Source organism: Prionailurus bengalensis, chromosome B3 (assembly GCF_016509475.1).
Source record: "Prionailurus bengalensis isolate Pbe53 chromosome B3, Fcat_Pben_1.1_paternal_pri, whole genome shotgun sequence".
NCBI lineage: Eukaryota > Metazoa > Chordata > Mammalia > Carnivora > Felidae > Prionailurus > Prionailurus bengalensis.
Genome location: NC_057355.1, coordinates 34,901,424 through 34,922,932, shown reverse-complemented (window position 1 = coordinate 34,922,932; position 21,509 = coordinate 34,901,424). Strand labels below are relative to the sequence as shown.

Genomic DNA, 21,509 nt, shown 5'->3' with positions numbered 1-21,509 from the left:
CATTGGTGACAACATGGATAGACCTTGGGGTATAATGCTAAGTGAAATAAGTGAGACAAAGAAAGACAAATACCATATGATTTTACTTATATGTGGAATCTAAAGACAAAAACAAAAACCAACAATAAAAAAGCAAAACAGGTTCATAGATACAGAGAACAGATTGGTGGTTGCCAGAAGCAGGGGGCTGACAGTGAGCGAAATGGGAGAAAGGAGCCGAAAGGTACAAACTTTCAGTTCTAAAATAAATTAGTCATGGGAATGTAATGTATGGCATATTGGCTCTTACTAATAATACTGTGTTGCATATTTGAAAGTTGCTAGGAGAGAAGATCTTAAAAGTTCTTACCACAAGAAAAAAATTCTGTAAAAAAGTTCTGTAACTGCGTGTAGAGATGGGTATTAGACTAGATATATTGTGGTGGTCATTTCACAATTTACACAGATATTGAATCATTATGTTATATACCTGAAACTAATATAATGTATATCAATTATACCTCCATTTTTTAAAAGACCCAATCAAAATCCCAGCAAGCTGATATCAATGAATGTGTTCTAAGGTTTAAATGGAAAAGCTAAGACCTTGAATAGCAACACAATACTGAAGAACACAGCTGGAGACTCATACTACCCTATTTCAAGACTTGTATTAAGGTACAATAATCAAGACAGTGTGGTATTGGTGAAAGAGTAGACATATATATAAGTAGAAAAGAATAGACGACCTAGAAATAGATTCACACAAATATAGTCAAGTAATCTTTGACAAACGAGCAAAGGCAATTCATTTGAGAAAGGGTAGTCTTTTCAATAGATGAGACTGGAAAAATAGGATATTTACATCTAAAAAAAGAATCTAGACGTAGACCTTATATGTTTTACAAAGTTTACTCAAAATTGATTGTAGACTTAAATATAATACACAAAGCTATAGAACTTCTAGAAGAAAATTTAGGCAACCTTGGGTTTGGTGATGAATTTTTAACGTTTATTTATTTTTGAGAGAGAGACAGACAGACAGAGCTCGAGCAGGAACAAGCAGAAAGAGAGGGAGACGCAGAATCTGAAGCAGGCTCCAGGCTCTCAGCTCTGAGTATGTTTCAAGTATGTTAGCAAGCTATCAGCACAGAACATGATACGGGGCTCGATCTCATGGACTGTGAGATCACGACCTCAGCCGAAGTGGGTCAGTTAACCGACTGATCCACCCAGGCGCCTTGGTGATGAATTTTTAAATAGAATACGAAGACCATGGCACATGAAAGAGAAAATTGATAAGTTGAACATCATTAAAATTAAAAACTTCTGCCCTGTGAAGACACTTTCAAGAAAAATGAGGGGCACTTCGATGGCTCAGTCGGTTGAGCATCCCACTTCAGTTCAGGTCATGATCTCATGGTTCGTGGGTTCGAGCCCCGTGATAGGCTCTGTGCTGACAGCTCAGAGCCTGGAGCCTGCTTCGGATTCTGTGTCTCCTCCTCTCTCTGCCCCTCCCCGGCTCACGCTCTGTTTCTCCCTGTCTCTCAAAAATTAATAAATGTAAAAAAAAATTTTTTTTTAAAAGAAAAATGAAAAGGCAAGTCACAGACTAGGAGATATATGTGCAAATCATATACCTGATAAGTTATTTGGGTATATTTGTATATATGTATATATTTATATATCCATGATATACAAAAATTAAAAACACAAGAAATAACAGGTGTTTGTGAGGATGTGGAGAAAGGGGAACCCTCCTGTACTGTTGGTGGGAATGCAGCTGGTGCAGCCACTCTGGAAAACAGTATGGAGGTTCCCCAAAAAGTTAAAAATAGAAGTACCTTATGATCCAGCAATCACACTACTTTGTATTTACCCAAAAAACATGAAAGCACTAATTCAAAGGGATACATCCACCTCGATATTTATAGCAGCATTGTATACAATAGCCAAGATATGGAAGCAGCCCAAGTGTCCATCGACTGATGAATGGATAAAGAAGATGTGGTATACACACACACACACACACACACACACACACACACACACACACACAATGGGATATTATTCAGCCATAAAAAAGGAAATCTTGCCATTTGCAATGACATGGATGGAGCTAGAGAGTGCTATGCAAAGCGACGTAAGTCAGAGACAAACACCCTATGATTTTACTCATATGTGGAATTTAAGTAACAAAGCAAACAAGCAAAGGGAAAAAAAAATGAGAGAGAGAGGCAAACCAAGCAACATACTCTTAACTGTAGAGACCAAATTGATGATTACCAGAAGGGAGGTGAGTGGGGGAATGGGTAAAATAGGTGATGGGGATTAAGGACTGCGCTTGCCGTGATGAGCACAGGGTGATGTATGGAAGTGTTGAATCACTAAATTGTACACCTGAAACTAATATTACGCTGTATATTAACTAAATGGAATTTAAATAAAAACTTTTAAAAAAAGAAGATACAGAGATGGCAAATGCATAGGAAAAAATGTCATCCTTTGACATTAGGAAATTGCATATTAAAACAATGAGACCTCTACACACCTTTTGGAGTGACTATTATAAAAAAAAAAACCTGACGTATAGCAAATGCTGATGAGAATGCGGAGCTGGTAAGAATGCAAGATGTTACAGCCACTTTGGAAGACAGTTCGGCAGTTTCTCATAAAGCTACTAGTCTCACTATATAATCCAGCAATTGCACTCTTAAGTATTTACCCAAGTGAGTTGAGAACTCATGTTCACTCAAAAACCTGCAGACAAATATTTATAGCAGTTTTATTTATAATCACGAAAATCTGGGAGCAACCAAACTGTGGTACATCCAGACAATGACATACTAGTGATAAAGAGAGAGAGAGCATGTGCTGTGAAGACACAAAAAGACACGGAAGAAGCTTTTTTTTTAATGTTTATTTTTTTGAGGGAGAGCGTGAATCGGGGAGGGACAGAGAGAGGGGGGACAGAGGATCCAAAGTGGGCTCTGCGCTGACAGCAGGGGGCCCAGTGTGGGGCTTGAACTGACAAACTGTGAGATTATGACCTGAACTGAAGTCGGACGCTCAACTGACTGAGCCATCTGGGTGCCCCAAGACATGCAAGAACCTTAAATGCAAATGGCTAAGTGACAGAAGTCAGTCTGAAAAGGCTATATTCTGTATGGTTCCAACTATATAACATTTGGAAAAGGCAAAAACTGTAAAGACAATAAATAGATCAGTGCCAGAGATTCAGGGAAAGAGGAGGAGGGTTGAAGTAGGGGATTTTTTTAGGATCATGGAACTATTTTGTATGATACTTATGCATTTGTCACAACCCACAGAACTTTATAGCACAGAGTGAACCGTAGTATATGCAAATGTAAAAATAATATTTAGGAGGTTAGAGGATCCAGGGAAGGAATGAATATAGACTATGACAAGAGAAGCTACCTGTATTTCAAATGTATGAACCAACCCCCCTTGAAGGGGTGAGGGGGGGGGAGGTGTTGACCTAAGTAACTTTGGAATGAGTATGTAAGGCTAAATGCTAAAGGAATTACACATCACAGTTATACTTTAGTTAACAAAGTTGTTTCCTGTGGGGGTTCAGGTTGAAAAATGCTGATACCACTATGCATATATTCTGGAATTAAACAATTAAATAAATGGATGAGATGGTGGGAGTCAGATTTCTCCTTGCTGGAGTAGGAATTTACAGATAAGTGAGGGAAAGAGGCTAGAATGATCCTTTTGATAATAGAATTGGGGTACATCAGTGTGAATTCATGTTTAGCCTAACATAGACATAAATGATTAAATATTACAGGTGTTTGTATACACACATGTTAATATTCACACATACATGTCCTTGCTCTGTTGGCAGAGGGCCTGAAAAAAATGACACCCCAGGAGCAAAAAGTATATCCAGCCACCAGATCTTTGGTTCCATAGCCTTCTCCAATAAAAGGAACCATGGCTCCTTCGAGAAATGGCTGATTCTAGGACTGGGGTCGAAAATACATAATACGAGTCTAGAGAATCTTTTAGTGCCAGAAAGCAAGGGATGAATTAATTAGTAAATAATTGTGAATTAAAATGTGCTATACTGATACAAGATGTTAATAACAGAAAAATGGGTGCAGAGTATATGGGAACTCTATGCTATTTTTTCAAGTTTTCTGTAAACCTAAAACTATTCTACAGTAACGTATAGTAAATAAATGAAAGTACTGTTGGAAGGTCTCACAATAATCCAGCGGTTTCTGTCTCTCCCACAGTTTTGAAAGTGTTTGCTGTCTTGCTGACTCTTCTTCTCTCTCAGACATCACTTTTGATGGCAATCCAATAGCTCAAGAGTCATGGTACAAACACACTATCCTTCAGAATATGATGCAGCTGCGCCAGCTAGATATGAAGAGAGTTACGGTGAGAACTCTTGTGAAGCGCTTGCCAAATTGTCTTCCTTACTGTGGATTGGGAGATTGGGGTGCATGTTCTTTGCTTGAAATGCTTCTTGGTTCTAATAAACTATGTTATCATTACAATATAATTCATAATTATACGTACAAATTTTTTTTTTACCACCCGTCCCTTATTTCCAATTTCATCGAATAGCGCTGTTTAAATAACAGAAATTCACCTGAGTACATTTGAAAGATCTAATTGACTTTATTAATCAATTCATGAATTGGGCAGCATCCTCTCTAGCAAGTAGAGAGGTGCTCCCAGTGATTACAGAAAAAGAAAGGTTTTTAAAGGTAGAGAGGGAGTGGAAAAAGGGAAATTATTAGCAAGTTGTTGTAGGCAAGGTCACCCCTCTGAAGGGAAGGGAAGGGAAGGGAAGGGAAGGGAAGGGAAGGGAAGGGAAGGGAAGGGGTTCATCAGTAAACTTCCTAGTGCTGATGAGGAATTTCCCAGGTTGACTGGTTACAGGTTACATTTTGGGAAGGGAAGGGAAGGGAAGGGGCGGGGAGGGGAGGGGAGGGGAGGGGAGGGGTTTATCCGGGAGGGGCGGGGAGGGGAGGGAAGGGAAGGGAAGGGGAGGGGAGGGGAGGGGAGGGAGGGGAGGGGTTCATCAGTAAACTTCCTAGTGCTAATGAGGAATTTCCCAGGTTGACTGGTTACAGGTTACATTTTGGGAGGGTCAAAACTACACTTAGGTTACATAGTAAGTCTTGGTTTATTCGCTTGGGGCCTTAACAAGTGACACTATTTTTGGTCTTCTTTCCCTCTTTCTTCTCCTCCTCCTCCTCCTCCTCCTTCTCCTTCATTCCTAACCTTTTATTTAAATTAATCATCACAACTGGTTTCCATTCTGGCTTAATACCCAACTAATAGTTTAGTTTGGAATGGATGAGTAAAAACATCATTAGTAAGTTACATAATGTAATGTTTTGAGAACGTGAGTGCCAAAGCCAGACCGCTTGAGTCTGGATCCTCGCTTGACCATATTCTAGCCGAATGACCTTTGGAGATTTACTTAACCGTTCTATATCTCATTTTCCTCAAAGTAGAATGGGAGGTCATGATTATGTCATAGAGTTGTTGTCAAGATAAAATAAAGTACTAACCCTTAGAACAGTGTGAGGCTCGTAGGAAGCATCACATCGAGCTGTTGTGTGTGATGCCATACCTCTCAGAGTCATTCTCTTTTATTCGTTCTATCTGCATGTTAGGTATTTTCTATACTTAGATGTTTTAATATGGCTCCTGATCTAAGTGAAATGCTACACATGCACCTTCTAGGCATACAGTGCACATTAGCATATCATAGGTTTCAAGAAGCTCTGTAACAAACTTGCCTTAATTGGTTTCATTGCAGCCCATATTTATTCAAATGTTTTCCTATCTCAGAAAACACCCATTAATGATCTCAGTTCAGTAACCCCAGAGCTAGAAAAATATCCTAAACCTCCACTTGTTTTCTGACTTCTAGACTCTGCTAATTTTAATGTGGATTTTGAGTGGTCAGCTATTCAAGTGCCAATTGACTCATTGTCTAGGATCCATTTTCACAATGTGCACATTTTACACATCTGTCTCAGCAATATCGTGGCCATCTAAGGTAGCCAGCAGATAGTTACAAGTGTTGATGGATTCGTGCATGCCAGGGGTCTTCTAGGGCTCTGCCTCTCTTTGTTCCAGCATGGAGATGAGGTTCTTTGTCCTTAGTTTCTTCAGATCTATCTATCCTGCGAACACTGTTTCATACTTTTACCCTTATCTCCATGTCTTTCTTAATTGAGCATCTTTGGTACTTACAGTTGCTCTTCCTGGTGAGATTGAGATGTTTGGGGTATGAAATGTTGCTAACTCATTTGTATAAATTAGTACTTAATTATATATTATGTTTCTCATAGTGAATTTCTGTCAGTCTTGCCTACCCAACTAATGTATACAATCCTTAAGGACAGAAGCCATTCTTCCTCCTTGCTCGATACATACAGATGGTCTATATACATGCTTATTTCCTTTCCTTCTCTATCTCACACAATGCTGAGAATGTAGTAGTATGCAATAAAGTCCCGACTGGGTGAAATTTATCTACTTTCATGCCTGAAATAAAGGAGAATAATGCTATATATAATCATTGTCTTTGTGCATTCCCGTGGGTTGTGTTTGCCTGGTGAGGAAATGAGAGAAAATCACCTGGGATGGGAGCAGGGCCAACTGTTCTGCTAAATACAGAGCAGCAATCCTTGTACATCTCCTCCTTCATGGTTTAATTTGAGAAATAAAAAAAAAAATTAATGTCTTACTAAAAGCTTTCTTTGAGGTATAATTGGCATAAAATTAATTGTACATACTAACTATACAGGTTGATAAATTTCAACATGTATATCACCTGTGAAATATCACCACAGCTAAGCTTATTAATAATTCACCACCCAGAAAAGTTTCCCAATACCCCTTTGTTATCCCTTCTTTCCACCCCTCCCCACCCCACGGGAAAGGACCTGTGCTTTAATAAAATAATCTTTTTGCACCAAAGACATCTCAAGAAATCTTTCTTGGCCGTTGGCTCCGGACCCCACCACCATTCCAAAACCCCATCATAGTGAAGACAGGTTATAATGCAAAATGCCAAGCTAGAAAAGATAGGTTGATAGATATGTATATGTGCGCGCGCGCGCGCGCACACACACACACACACACACACACACACACACAGCACAATAATATTGGAGGATAAAGCACCCTTGTGTCTGCCAGAGAAATAGGAAAAGTTCCAAAGGAGAAAATACTTGATGTGGGCTTGGAGAGTGGTCAAGAAGAAGAGGATGTATCTGTGGAGAGTGTGCAGGGAGGGTGGAGGCATGCATAATGCAGAGACATGAGAGGGACTGAAAGCAGTTCAACATGGCTGAGCACTGAGTGTACGTGGAGGAGAGTAGCAGGAGCAAAGGGTGTCTCACAGGCAAGCGGTAGGCTATGAAGGGCATTTTATATCACAAGAAAGAGATTAGCTTCTTTTGTTTTTGGACAGAACAGAAAGCTCTTGAAGAGTTTAAAGTGGTTAAATTACAATTGCCTATTAAAAAGAGTGTCTGCCTTGGTAGCAGCCCAGGGGATGAATTGGGAAGGATAGGATGGGTGGGATGAGAAACGGAGATTAGTTACAGTGAGAGCTTCCAGGGGTCTGACCCAGAAGAATGGCATAAGATAATATGAGGTCAGAAGACATAATGTGAGTTGATGGCCTCAGGTCCTATTTTGCTTTTGTTATCTCTGTCAAGAAGAAAGGCTTATAGTCTGTTAAGAGTAGAAATAAATACTAATAGGAAGAAAGTAAAGCCTTGGATAGGTGAATAGATAAGCTTGATCTAGAGCAAGCTATCTGGAAAGGATCTGATAGTAAATATTTCAGGCTTTGGGAGCTATATAGTCTCTGTTGAACACTACGAAACTCATTGTAGTGTGAAAGAAGGCATAGACATTACGTAAATGAATGAGCATGCCTCTGTTCCAATAAAACTTTATCTACAAAAATGGGTGACAGGCTGGATTTGGTCTGTGGGCTGGAGTTTGCCAGTCCTTGATCTACAGAACTGAATAAATATAGTGAATAAATAATTACTAGAAAGAATCTTTCTTTCTTTGAAAGAAACAGTGTAGAATAGGAAAGCAGCTGCACGGTAGGATGAACTGACCTGTCTTTTTATCATAAAGGGAAAGAATATAAATTTCACAAATTGTGACAGTAAACTTGATGTTGAATACGAAGGAAATCTAAATTGGATTATTGGAGGAGTTGTCAGTACTAAAGGCATTGATCACTAGGAGGCAGCAGTGGTTCACTAAAAACAATTCATGCCAGACAAATTAATTTTCTATTTCAGATATTGTAAATCGGGTCTCTCCGAGAAGAAGTGTTCCAGTGTTTTGCTATTTCAGCCAAGCTTTTGACAAAGTCTTTTATGGTATTGCTTTGAGTAAGTTGTATGACGACAGCACAGTCAAGTGAATTTGGGATTCCAGCGTCCCTACAACACAGGAAGCAGTGGATTAAGGCCAGCCTGTAGAAGAATCTGTACTGGTGTGCCTTGAGGCTTTTTCCTCAGGCCCTTTCGATTCAATATATAAATATTTTTTAAATGTTTCTGTATTTTTGAGAGGGAGAGAGAGACAGAATGTGAGCAGGGGAGCGGCGGAAAGAGAGGGAGACACACTTCAGAGCAGGCTCCAGGCTCTGAGCTGTCAGCACAGCGCTCAACACAGAGACTCGAACCCATGAGCCACGAGATCATGACCTGCGCTGAATTTGGACACCCAACCAACTGAGTCGCCCAGGCACCCCTGATTCAATATTTTTGTTAATGACTAGATGAGAATATTTCTGTTTTTCTGAGAAAGTATATAATTGACAGGAACTAGAGAACTTGGAGATCCTGATATACTGGTTAATCGAATCACAATCCCAAAGTAGCTCAATAATCTAGAACAGGGTTTGGCAAACAACAGCCTGTGGGCCAAATCTATTCTGCAGACTATTTCTGAGCAGGTCTCGGGCTAAGAGATGGTTTATAGATTTTTTTTTAAAGCATTGTATTTTTAAAAAATAAAAGAAAAACCATGCGTGATAGAGATCTCACGTGGCTCACGAAGCCTGAAATATTTACTATTTGGCTCTTTCCAGAAAAAATTTGCTGACCTCTAGTGTAGAAAAATAAGTAAAATTTAGCAAGACAAAAATAGATAAATTGAAAATCCTGGACTTTACTCCATAACAACAAATAATCCCCAGCACAAATAATCCCCCAGTTACGTGAGATGAGACTCAGCAAATTGAGTTACTTGTGAGATGTGATCATTAGAAGTAAATATGGTTTAAAACAGTATCATTTATAGAAACAATTCAGAAAAATGGAGACAGTAGTCCCCCTTTTTTCTTTAATGATCAGATTTCACCTGAACTATTAGTTTTAGGGGTGACAACGAACTAGAGTATGTCCAGAGAACCTGGCACAACTCATTGACAGAGGGGAGCCATAAGGAAGATATTACAGTGGTCTTCAAATATTTTCACAACTGTCCATAAAAAAAGAGAATAGACACATTTTGGGGGCCTAGAACAAGGACAATCGTATAGACAATTCTAGGAGGCAGAATTTTCTCCTTTTAATTTCTAAGGCAGTGTTTTTCTAACACAGGCACTATTCTCAGAATTCTGAAACAGACACGACTTCATAATTTCTAAAGGTTTCACTTCAGACCCACATTTATTGGCTTCATATGACCTTGTCTACAGTTTGCTCTCCAAGAATTGGAACAGCCTTATCTGAGACAGAAGTGAGTTTTCTGTTTGGTAGCCATTACTGACACTCGCCAATACCTTCTGATTCTCCTCCTCTTTTTGGCAGGTGGAAGCATTCCCCTTCAACTTAGGTGTGGTTGTGCAACTTGCTTTGGCCAATGAAGTGTGAGCAGAAGTAATATATATAATTTTCAGGCAGAAGCATTTAACAGCCGATGTATGATTTTCACTGCTTTTCTCCTGTGGTGGTCATTGTGGACGCATGTATTGAGTTGAAGATGCCATCAGATCACAGCACCCAGGAATACTTAGGCAGTACATGGAGGGAAGTTGTAGTGTTCTTTGAACCGTCAAGAAGTAAGCTTTTGTGTGGGCACCCGGGTGGCTCAGCCAGTTAAGCGTCTGACTCTTGATTTCAGCTCAGGTCATGATCTCACAGTTTGTGAGCTCGAGCCCTGCGTGGGGCTCTGTGCTGGCAGTGCAGAGCCTGCTTGAGATTCTCTCTCTCCCTTTCTCTCTGCCCCTCCCCTGCATGCTCTCTCTGTGTCAAAATAAATAAACTTAAAAAAAAAAGAAGTAAGCTTTTGTCATAAGCTCCTATAACTTTTGAAGTTGTTACGGCAGCATAACCTAGCCTATTCTGCCTCCCCTCCCCCTAATATTTAAGAGCTAATATCCCTGGGCCAAGAGAAGTCAGGTGACCTGGCTTCCAGCCTTCACTCTGACATTAACTGTGACCTAGAAAAATCAGTTTTCTCTGTTAAGAAAAAGGTTGTTTAAATGAAAAATATCTCTTGTAGACAAAAACTCTGATTTTAAAGTCTGTTTTAATATTTGTTGGAGTCAAGGAAGTAATGTCTTTTATAACTAACTATTCTAAAGTATATGGTTAAAAACCCACATTGCCACGTATTTTTCTAAATTCCACATAATAAATTACTGCCTATATTAGGACCACTATTATTTATTGGAGCAAAACTTCTCATATAAAATATGCATTGTTTAGAGCCTTAATAGTCTGCTAACAGAGTATAATCTAAGTTATCAAACACCTATTAAATCACAGTACTTCTTAATTAATTTGAAGTCATTTCTATATTTTATCTTCATGACAGACTGAAGTAAGGAAAAAAGTATATATTTTTTGGTCCCAGATAGATCCTTTTCCTTTGCTATATAAAGGATATGGCTTTGATCCCAGACATTGAACTATTATCATGAAGATGCCAGAATTTTACAGTTTTTTCCTTCTTACCAACAGATTTATAGCTTATCTTTACAATTAGAGGTTTATTTTTGTTTCCAAGTTTAGTTACTCTATAATTATTTGGGCTGAAATATAGTCATCAGATGTATAAATTCCTTAAAACACTCAATATTTGAGTTGATTTGGCATGTATCCAGTTTTCTTAGGTTTAGCCTTCCTTTTAAAGTCCTACTGCCTTTAATAGAAGCTCAAATTCTTTTTGAAAATCTGATGAAATCATCTGTTAAGTATGTGTAATACGTGATCCATACAGTTTCCAGTACTGTTTGAAATTGGCTCTTTGAATTACCAATCTGTTTCTAGTTCACATTTTATAGATGAATCAACAATTGAACATCAATATAGTTTGCTCTTTTAAAAAGTTTGTTCTGAAATAGGTTATACTTAATAGGTTCCAAATCAGTATTTACTGAACCAAAGAGTTTAATTGTTAATCCAGCTATTTTGGGAAGCTAGGAATCAAGCTTCTGAATTTCCTATTCACTATATTTCTCCTCATAACCACTATTCAGCCTTCAAACACCAAGAATAACTATTTTCCATATTGTAAAAGACTTCAAATTCACCAAAAGTCACATTCAATTTCCATTCCCTTTAAAACAATTAAACCATATAGCAGATTACTACTGAACTTTAATAGCTTTCATATCTTTCTAAAATCAGTAAAATACATTTAAATGTGTTCTTATTATAAAAAATACTACAAATTCCATTTCTCACAAGACATGGCTTCTGATCCTGATCCTGACTTTGTCACTAGCCATGTGACCTTGTATAAATTACTAACCTTCTCAGAATATTCAGTTCTTCATTTCTAAAATTAGAGTGTTCCAATGGATGCATTTCTGGTTTTCTTTTTAGCTCCGTGATAATTTTTCTTTGTGCATTTTTTATATACTTCTTTAGTCTAGGCCTTTTCTTTCTTTTCAAAAGTATTTATAATGGCTCACCCCCCAGAATACATTTTCATGGCCTCTTTGACCTTCCTTACTTCTAACATAATATATGTACTGATCAGGATAGGCTAGATTATACTGTAGTAACAATTTCTCTGACCTCAGTGGATTAAAGCAACAAAGTTTATTTCATGCTCATACTGCCTGTCTGCCCATAGTATGTGGTCTGGGAACTTTGCTCTGTGTTGTCCTCGTTCCAGCACCAAGGCACTACTTCAAAGTACCCACCATGTGGAGCTTTACAGATCCGATAGCAGAGGTGAGAGAGAGAACAGCTATGCCATTCACGGTCTTTGAAATCTTCCTCCAGAAGTAAACACATGTTACTTTTGTTCATATGACATTGGTCAAAGGAGGTCACGTAACCGCACCTAACTTTCAAGGGACAAGAATTGCTATCATACAGTATGGCCTGGACGTGGAAAGACACGGGAATACTTGGTCAACAGCTCTTGTGACTATCTGTCATGTTTTAAATCACACACCGACTTCTGGTAGGGGTGGAAATCAATACTACATTTATGGAGGGCAGTTTGTCAACGTATCAAGAGCCCTAGAAAAAGGTGTCTTCCATTTGATTTAGTGGTCCCGGTTTTAGGAAATTATTGAACAGATCTATGAAGATGTATATTTAATAATTAATTCTTCAAATATATATTTATTGGCTATCCTGACTGTGTCAGGAGCTGACATGGTCCATACCTTCAAAGAGCTTTTGGGGTAGGACAGGAGAGAGAGAGTAGCAGAAATAATTAAAATGGAACTGGTTAAGTCCTATTGTGGGGGAAGATACGGTTCTATGAAGGTATATGGGAAAATTTTTTCTGACCTGTTTTCCAGTTGCCTGATTCTCTTTAGCTGTGTACAATTTGCTCTTTAACTCCCTTCCACTGGATTTTTTCATTTCACTTTCTGTATGTTTTCATTTCTGAAAGAGTAATCAAATGTGCTAAATTACTTTTTGTAGTTTCTATCTCTGAAGATATTTTCAAGCTTGTCTTTTCAGAAGGAATTGTTTTCTCAAATTGTGACATCATCTTGAACCCCTGCAAATCTTTTGATACTAAAATTTAAAGTTACATGGTTATAATTTGCAAAATGTGATAATCTTTAGGGGGAAAAAAGCCCATGACCCATATTGTGTATACATATAATATAGTGAATATTATAAGGTGACACAGAAACGACAAGATGTGATTTACCATGTTGGAATTGTGGCCGATTTTTAAAATTTTTTCTAAACCATAATGTTATTTTGTAGTTTTTAGAATTTAAGAAATTAGACTGGCCAAATCAACTTAAAGAAAGTAAAAGTAATGTATTAATGGAGAATAATTTTATTAATATTTAATATGGAGAGTTTTAAAAGGCTTTCACACTTGTTTTATTATTTAAAAAGCTCTGATTTACATCCATAGATCAAATAAAAGTTGTGAGAAGTGTAATGCTCGTTGTTTTTATCTTCATAGTAGAAAGATTTTAAGTCTTTCTATGTGAAACTGTAGTGCATGGCTCTTGAGAAAAAATTATGTAAACCTGCTCCCCCTTTCTCCTTGCTCTTTTCATTCTGTTTTCTTTCGTGTATTAGCTAGGCTCAACTCACATCAACAATTGGGAGTAGAGTTAAGAGCATAGTTTTTTTTACAACTGGGAAGGAAGCAGAAAACGAGACATTTTTCTACGAGCAAGTCGTACGCTTCTCACAAAGAGAACCAGGCTTGCCGAACCCAAGAAATAACGGTTAAGTACTTCATAACACTTGTCAACACTTTTTCTTTTAGGAAGAAGAAAGGCGTATGGCATCTGTTGTAGCCAAAAAAGAGGAAGAGAAGAAGCGGGAAAGTCATAAACAATCCTTGCTGAAGGTACTTTCTCGAACGAGTGCATGCATGTGTGTGCCCGCACGCTCACCTACGCCGAAACTAGCTAGCTAGTCAGCTGAAAGAGCAGTTTCCACATTTGGTAAAGTTTTCATTCCTATCAGTAGATTGTTTTTAACACTTACCCTGAAAACTTTTAGCAGTTACCTATAAATAAACCTGTGCTTCTGAATTGCGACATAATGTACAGTATAAAACACATGCAAAAGCTAGACATTTTAAAAGGAAGAGATGGAAAATAGAGCACAAGCTACAGTTGTTTTCCACACCAGTGCGTCACCCTGTGTGTCCCTGCCATGTGGGCTTCATTTCAGAAGACAGTGTAACAGACCACTGTCTTTACTGAGCTGTTTTAGTGAGCTCTGATACATGGGTTTCTTTCGTGATAATTGCTTCTTACATTTAAAAACTTTCTCTACTAGCCTCTCTTCTGTAGAGGTGGTAAAGATTTTGAGGATTTAGGAATTAAAATTTGTTTTAAACTAGATTTAGATAATTTAGCATATCAGATAAATTTTCCTTAAATAAAATGCTTCCTCTTAAAATATTTTACATTCGCATCACAGAAGTATGATCAATGAAGACAGCTTACAGTTTGCAGCCTGGATCATGCTCATCCTCTTCTAAAATTAAAGATATCACGCTGGTTATCATTACTCAGTCTTGTCTAACGTGGGTGCTTTTCTTTTTAAAAATGAAAATGCCGTTTAGAATTCAAAAAATGACTAGTAGGGATACAAAGTTGTACAAAATAAACTTAGGAAACAAGGGGACTTATTGGGGCGATGGAAATGTGTGTCTCGATAGGGGTGTGGGTTACACAGGTGTATGCATCTGTCAAAAACGATCAAGGGGTATACTTGAATCAATATGTCTTACTCTATGAAAACTACTCCGAAATTCACAAAAAAGAAAACCAACTTGGTCCCAACCCTCTTGGCTCAAGCCTGCTACTTCAAAAGTGTTTAGAACTCTTACCCGTTGTGTTACAATTTTCTCACTTGCTGTTGTTTCTAACCTCCTGACACCTCCCCAACTTCTATGTTTCCCCTCATCCCATTAATTAGATGTACCTAAGCCCTCTCTTGACATCTCTGACATATTGATTTTAGCCAACAGGATATTAGTCTTAACTATTTTGGAATATTTCTAAGGGTTGGCCAAAAAGACACTTTGGTTTATAGGAAATATAGTTGTAGGCAATATTTTTTCAATGTGTAGGAGCAAGATTTACCATTGCCAGATGATACTATTGGTAAATTTTTGGGATAGTTCATTTACAAAAAGTAGCAGAGTTGATTCTTGAACAATATGAGTTTGAACCACACATGTGCACTTATTACATGTATTTTTTTCAAAAAATACAATACAGTACTGTAAATGGATTTTCTATTCCTTATGATTTTCTTAATAACATTTTATTTTCTCTAACTTACTTTATTATATGAATACACTATATAACACATATAACATACAGAGTATCTGTTAATCAACTGTTTATGTTATCAGGAAGGTTTCCAGCCAACAGTAGGCTATTAGTAGTTACGTTTTTGAGGAGTCCAAAGTTCTATGCAGATTTTCAGCTCTCCTAACCCAACCCCTATGTTGCTCAAGGATCAACTATATTTCCTATTGTACAGCTGCTGCTTTCAGATACATAAGTGAATGAATGAATAAATGAATAAAAATACATAAGTAAATAAATAAAGCTCTCGGACCAAAAGTACATTTTTGTTTGAGCACTGGAGCATGGAAAGGAAGAAAAACAAAGAAGCTCCATTGGCGATTTAGCTTTTAAAGGCACCATTGTACGTTGAGCCTTACAACTTACAAGTTGAGGCAACAAATTGCACTTGACTCCACCTTTGCACTAAAATGTTTTTCTTATATACCCAATTCAGATGCTTTCCACTGTCGGCATTTTTGGAAATGTGCCATTAAATATTTAGCCAATGTGGTTTTTACACGTTTGGGAAATTTTTATAAAAACTTTAAAAAAAAGGAATGCTTCGCTTGAAGTCACCAAATAGGACTCTTTAATTATGAGGGTTATTTAGCTTTAAAATTTTTTAGTTAGGGGAAAAGCATGGGAAATCCAGAGATCTGGATTCTAGCCCTAGCTCAGATTTGAGATCACAGTACCAAAGACCCTCAGCATTTGCTGGCTATTGTTTATGCGACAACACCTATTGATCGTTAAGAAAAGTGGGTGGGTGGTTATGAAGGGACCAGAAGAGTTCATTGACACGTATCTTCTGCCTTGTTGCTTTTCTATCTTTCTGTTTTCTTTGCAACCTTGGAAATAAATGGAAGTGATGGTTACAGGATATACTGGTGTGGAATTGCTTGGATTATGAAGAATAGACTCAAGTGACAAAAGCTGAAATTTGGAATCTTCTAAAATAATTGCCACCCTAACACGGACTTGGCAATGTATTGCTGTCTAGCTGTAGAGACATGTCTATAACTGATATGCCAAATGCATCCATGATCTTCGAGCAGAAGATTTTCCTTGGGGACCCCCTCTTCTGCCTTGCAGAATCTCTGGCCTTTCTCTTGCTTTTTCTCTTGCACCAGATACCTAGAGCCCTTATGTGGCCCCCTGGCCAGCCAGTGACCCCCACCTGACCCCAGGCTGCACTCCTGTTTTAAAATATGTCTTCCTCTTCCTGGCCCCAGTACTCTTAGTCATCCATTCTCTTAGTCAACCTGGTGTTGATCTAATTTCAATGATCCAAATAAAGGAACTTTAGCTTTGGGGTAGGTATAGGAAAGTGTTTGTATTTTCAGGGTATCTTATAAATTTGTTAACATACTCACTGGTATAAAGATATTGTGTATCTCTTTTCTAAACATAGCTATATCTGCCTCATTAAGAATATTTCTTTCCACCAACTACCAGTCAGCCAGGAAACCAAATGCATGGAGCCAGCGTGACAGCCATCTGCCATTATTAACTCACTGCCCCTGGCTCTTTCAAAGTAGCTTGATACTGAGTAAAAATGACACTACTTAGATTAAGAATTGGGTTGTATCAGTTATCCATGAATAACTGAAAGAGAATTCCTTAGGGTAGGATGCCGTTAATACAGATTTGGAAAAAAAAATTTTTTGACAGTAGAATAGCAGATTCCTACTTGCTTTAGACAAGGGGGATACACATAAAATGCCCCAAAGTCTCAGAAGTATACACATATTAAGCATAACCCATTTAACGATATAGACACACTTGAAATGCCATGCAACAGAGAAAGAACCCATGCTAAAAACATTTTTAAACACAGAACTTCTAAAAAGTTTAGTTTTAATTAAGCTTTGTTATCAGTTTTCATTCCTACCCAGTGCCATTTTTCCATGCTAAAATTTTAGATCTCCAAATATAGGCAAAGAGATGGAACCAAAAATGTATTATTCTGCATGTACATATTCCCTGAGGAAATGGGCAAAGAATCTTCCTAACAGCCCTCACCGACTCCAGAGGCAGCAGGTGAGAAGTCAGTATCACACAGCTGACTGGATGAGCGTGCTCTCAGTAAAGAGGAAAGGGGAAGTGTCTAGTTTTAGCACTCTGACCATATCGACATGCCATTTAAAAATGTTAACTTTTGATAATGGAGACTTTACCAGAGTAGTGATTATTTTCTTTATCAACTTAATACAAGCTGAGTAGAAACATTGCAACCTGGCACAATTTCCTTCGGGACCAGTAGCCTTAACAACAGCTGGGAGCTTTTAGAAATGCAAATTCTCAAGCCCCACCTCAAACACACTAAATCCGAAAGGCGAAAGGCGTGAGAACCCGCAGTTGGTGGGTTAAGAAGTTCTCCAGGTGGTTTGAGGCACGCTAGGTAAAGTACGAAAACCACTCTACTAAGACATCCATTGCAGATACTGAATTACTTCTTTCCTATTCCTCTGGGATGGTACTAGTTACCTAGAAATATTTCAACCTAGTACAATTTCTTTTAGTGGTCTTTATGTACTTCTTCATTTTCAGACATTGTAATTCATGCTGTGAAGCTTGGAACATTGACCAATCCCCCCTTCTTCTCCCCACCTCTCAACCAAGATTATTGCATCGTAGTAGTCTGAATTATTAGGTAGGAAAATTAAAATATTATTAGTTTTCTTCTCACTAGGTTGAAACACAGAGGCATATAAATTTCTGTCCAATTAAAATCTCAGATAACAAGTATAAAAACTTCTGCCAAATTAAACTTTCAGATAGCTAATTTTCGTATCTCCAATGGGAGTAATTATTGTTTGTGTGTAATTTCTTCTCCTTAAGGATGACAGACCACGGTTGAGATGTTTAAATGCACAGGGTAAATAAGGCCGCCGTACTTTTAGGAGCCTATTTGCAGCTACGTATAAGGAGTAAGACTCCTTTAAAAAGTGTGATAAGTAGTACAGACAACGTGCTTCAGGGATACTCGCCTGCTGCAAAAATTGCTTTATATAATTGTTGTCACAATAAACTTTTTCATAGGAGAAGAAAAGGTTAACAATTAACAACGTAGCTCGAAAGTGGGACTTGCAACAGCATCGAACACCCAACATTGCTACAAATCAAGATACAAAAGTTTCTGACTCTCCTTCTCAGGACCCCTCTCAGCTCCATGGAAGCGCCGTCGTCTCTGCATTTCCAGAGGAAACAGGGTATGAATGGTATTCTCTCCAGGTACCAGTGTCTTTGGGGAACTGAGTTTGGAGCAGAAATGGGGAACTATTTCACATATAACTATTTAAAAATAGTTATCTTAAGAAAGCCTACTAAGATTAGAAATTTAAATGTATTTATTTTTACATTTATTTATTTTTGAGAGACAGAGAGAGACAGAGCGTGAGCCGGGGAGGGGCAGAGAGAGAGGGAGACACAGAATCCGAAGCAGGCTCCAGGCTCTGAGCTGTCAGCACAGAGCCCGACGTGGGGCTCGAACCCACAAACTGTGAGATCATGACCTGAGCCGAAGTCGGACGCTCAGCCGACTGAGCCACCCAGGCGCCCCTAGAAGTTTAAATTTAAAAGTGAAGGTAGAAATACTGAAAATATAAACTGACCCCTAATTAAAACACACACACACACACACACACACACACACTTCAGTACTTTCCTATTTTTCATAGGAAAAAAACCCCAGATTTCATCCCTCATCATCGGACACTAATTTGACGGTGCCTCAGGGCCTTTCAGATCGGTTACTTCCCATCTCAGAGCCTTGCTGCTACAAACAGCTGTGTTGTCCCCTGCCACTACTTCCCTGCCCTGCTTCCCTCCCCCTGCCCTGGCTAATGCCAGCCTGCCAGTTTTAAAGTTAAACCTCACGTCCCTGGAAAGCCTTCCCTAACTACCCCCTGGAGACTAGTCTAGATCAGATACGCCTCTTATCTCTCTCAGTACTGTGCACTCCCCCCTTCTCAGCACTTACATAACCATGATTAAATACCTAGTGGGTAATTAGTTGTTTCCTGTCTTCCCTACTAGAGTATAACTTGAAGAGGAAAAGAATCCTGATTCCGATTGCTGATGGTCTTGACCCAGCAGCCAGCGCAAGACCTTACTCCTAACTAATAGTATTAAGCAATAGTATTAAGCAATAGTATTAAGTACTCCTAACTAATAGTATTAAGCAATAGTATTAAGCAATTTTGTCATAAAATCTGAATAATTACTCCAGTTGTGTTCTATAATATCGATCTATCCCAGTGCCTTACAGCCTCTTTTCTTCTGTGACATAGGTGCCACATAATTACATATCCCCTGGTTTGTGAGCAAATCTGAGTACATTATGTAGATTTTACATATTTCTCTTCCTCTTAAGAAAGCATATTGGAATCAAGTAAATGTGAGGGATATAAAGCATATTTATGTGTATAGTTTATTTATAATTTTAAAAATATATGTAACTTAAAAATAAAGCCTGAAAGTCAAAGATAGAATGCATACCAATTTGATTTCATTTGATGAAGCTCTATTACCTAATGACCTTAACCAAATTACGAAGCACACTTCAAACTGAATGTGATGTAGCTTTTCTTTTGAGTTTTCAGGTCATATTCTATAAACTTTTTCATACACAAAGAATGCCATGAAGAAAATAATTTAAGAGGCATTAGACTAACATTTTGGAAGTTTTCCGGAGTTAAAGAGTGTGACATATATTTAGACAAATATACGTCAAAAATGTTAGTTATAGGATTAATTTATATTGATCCGTGTACTTACTTTAGCTCACGTGGGTATCATATCCACATGCAGAGCCTCTCAGCCCTTTTAGCTAGCAAAATAAAGCAATAAGAATAGCGATTTTAATCAAGTGACAATTTATAAAACAAATATATATCCTTCTTATATTGCCCTAGAGCTTTATGTAATATTCTTTTACTTGGTCAGAACGATAACATTTTATAAAGTTAAAACTTTAGATTTATGACATACACTACACAAGTCAGTTTATTTCTGATGGCTCTTTTTAAAAAAAATTTTTTTTCCCTATCTTCCTTAAGATGGTTTCCCAGATCCAAGTTTATCCAAATAATCTTACACATTATATTCAAAAATTTTAATAAGGTTTTAAAAGTTAGTTCTTTCTACATCAACTTTATTTTCATATGTAGTGTTAGGTGAGAGTCTAACCTGATTTTATTTCAATTGGTTAATTGATCATAGCATTGCTTAATTAAGGTATTCTCTTTTTTAATGAGAATGCCATTTGCCTCTTACATTAAGTTCCTGTAAATATTTGGAAATATTTCTGAACTTCCTATTCCATTTCACTTATCTGTTTATCTGTGTTAATAATCAGAACTATTTTGATGATAGTAGTTTTTTAGTACATTTTAGTATCTATGTAGGGGAAATCTTTCACTATTCAGAGTTTCAATTCTCCCACACTTGTTCTTCCATATGAACTTTAAAATCATTTAATCTATGACTAACATTGTATGTTGAGTATACTTCAGTGAAAAATTATTCATCTAAACAGAAACGTTAAAAATCATATTCAAATGGCATTTAAGGTATTAATTTCAGAGGTATTGACATTCTTAAGATAATAAATCATCACTTTAAAAATCATGGTATATCTCCATTTTTCCAGGTCTTGTTTGGTATCCAGAGGGAGCTAATTAGGGAAGTGTTGAAAGATTGAAGGAAAATTCTGAAGAACTAAATGAGCTTAGAGACTATGAAATTGTAGCAACTATAGTCAGAATTGTTGAATGAGTATTCCAGGAGCACAGAGTAGGCAGGTATAACAGTAGAGAAGCTATGTGTTTGATAAAGAATAAGGAGATAAAGGATCAAAGGTAAATAATAAAAAATTCAAGTATAATGATAAAAGGAAAAATGATGGGTCATATGGTCTGGGCTAGACTTTTAAAGAATTAAAAAATAGAAGGTTGCCTACAGATTAGGAGAAAATTTAGTATTTCTGAGACCAGAAGTCTAAATGAAGTTGAAGATGAGAAGCCTAGGAAGTAAGAGGGTTAATAGTGAGCTCAGATAGTGGGAGTTTATGGTCAGGGTTAAGATGTTGAAGTTGAAGATTTTAAAGGCAGGACATATCTAAGTCATGACAACATTCAGAGCAATTTGGAGGCCACTGTTGTGGCCATGGAGTGGGTCGTTGGAGAAGAGAAGTGAAGGTCACCAGAGGGAGATCAGTTGAAGCTGTTATTGAACA

General features: G+C 37.7%; 1 protein-coding gene across 5 annotated transcripts in view; it reads left to right on the top strand.

Annotated features, from left to right (window-relative positions):
* Positions 1 to 21,509, top strand: part of LRRC49 (leucine rich repeat containing 49) — a 149,193-nt gene that overhangs the window by 82,533 nt on the left and 45,151 nt on the right. For all 5 annotated transcript variants that reach the window (XM_043554018.1, XM_043554017.1, XM_043554019.1 and 2 more), the window contains 3 exons: positions 4,245 to 4,392; positions 13,726 to 13,809; positions 18,314 to 18,483. In XM_043554018.1, coding sequence (XP_043409953.1) covers positions 4,245 to 4,392; positions 13,726 to 13,809; positions 18,314 to 18,483 — 402 coding nt within the window. The remainder of the gene's footprint in view (positions 1 to 4,244; positions 4,393 to 13,725; positions 13,810 to 18,313; positions 18,484 to 21,509) is intronic.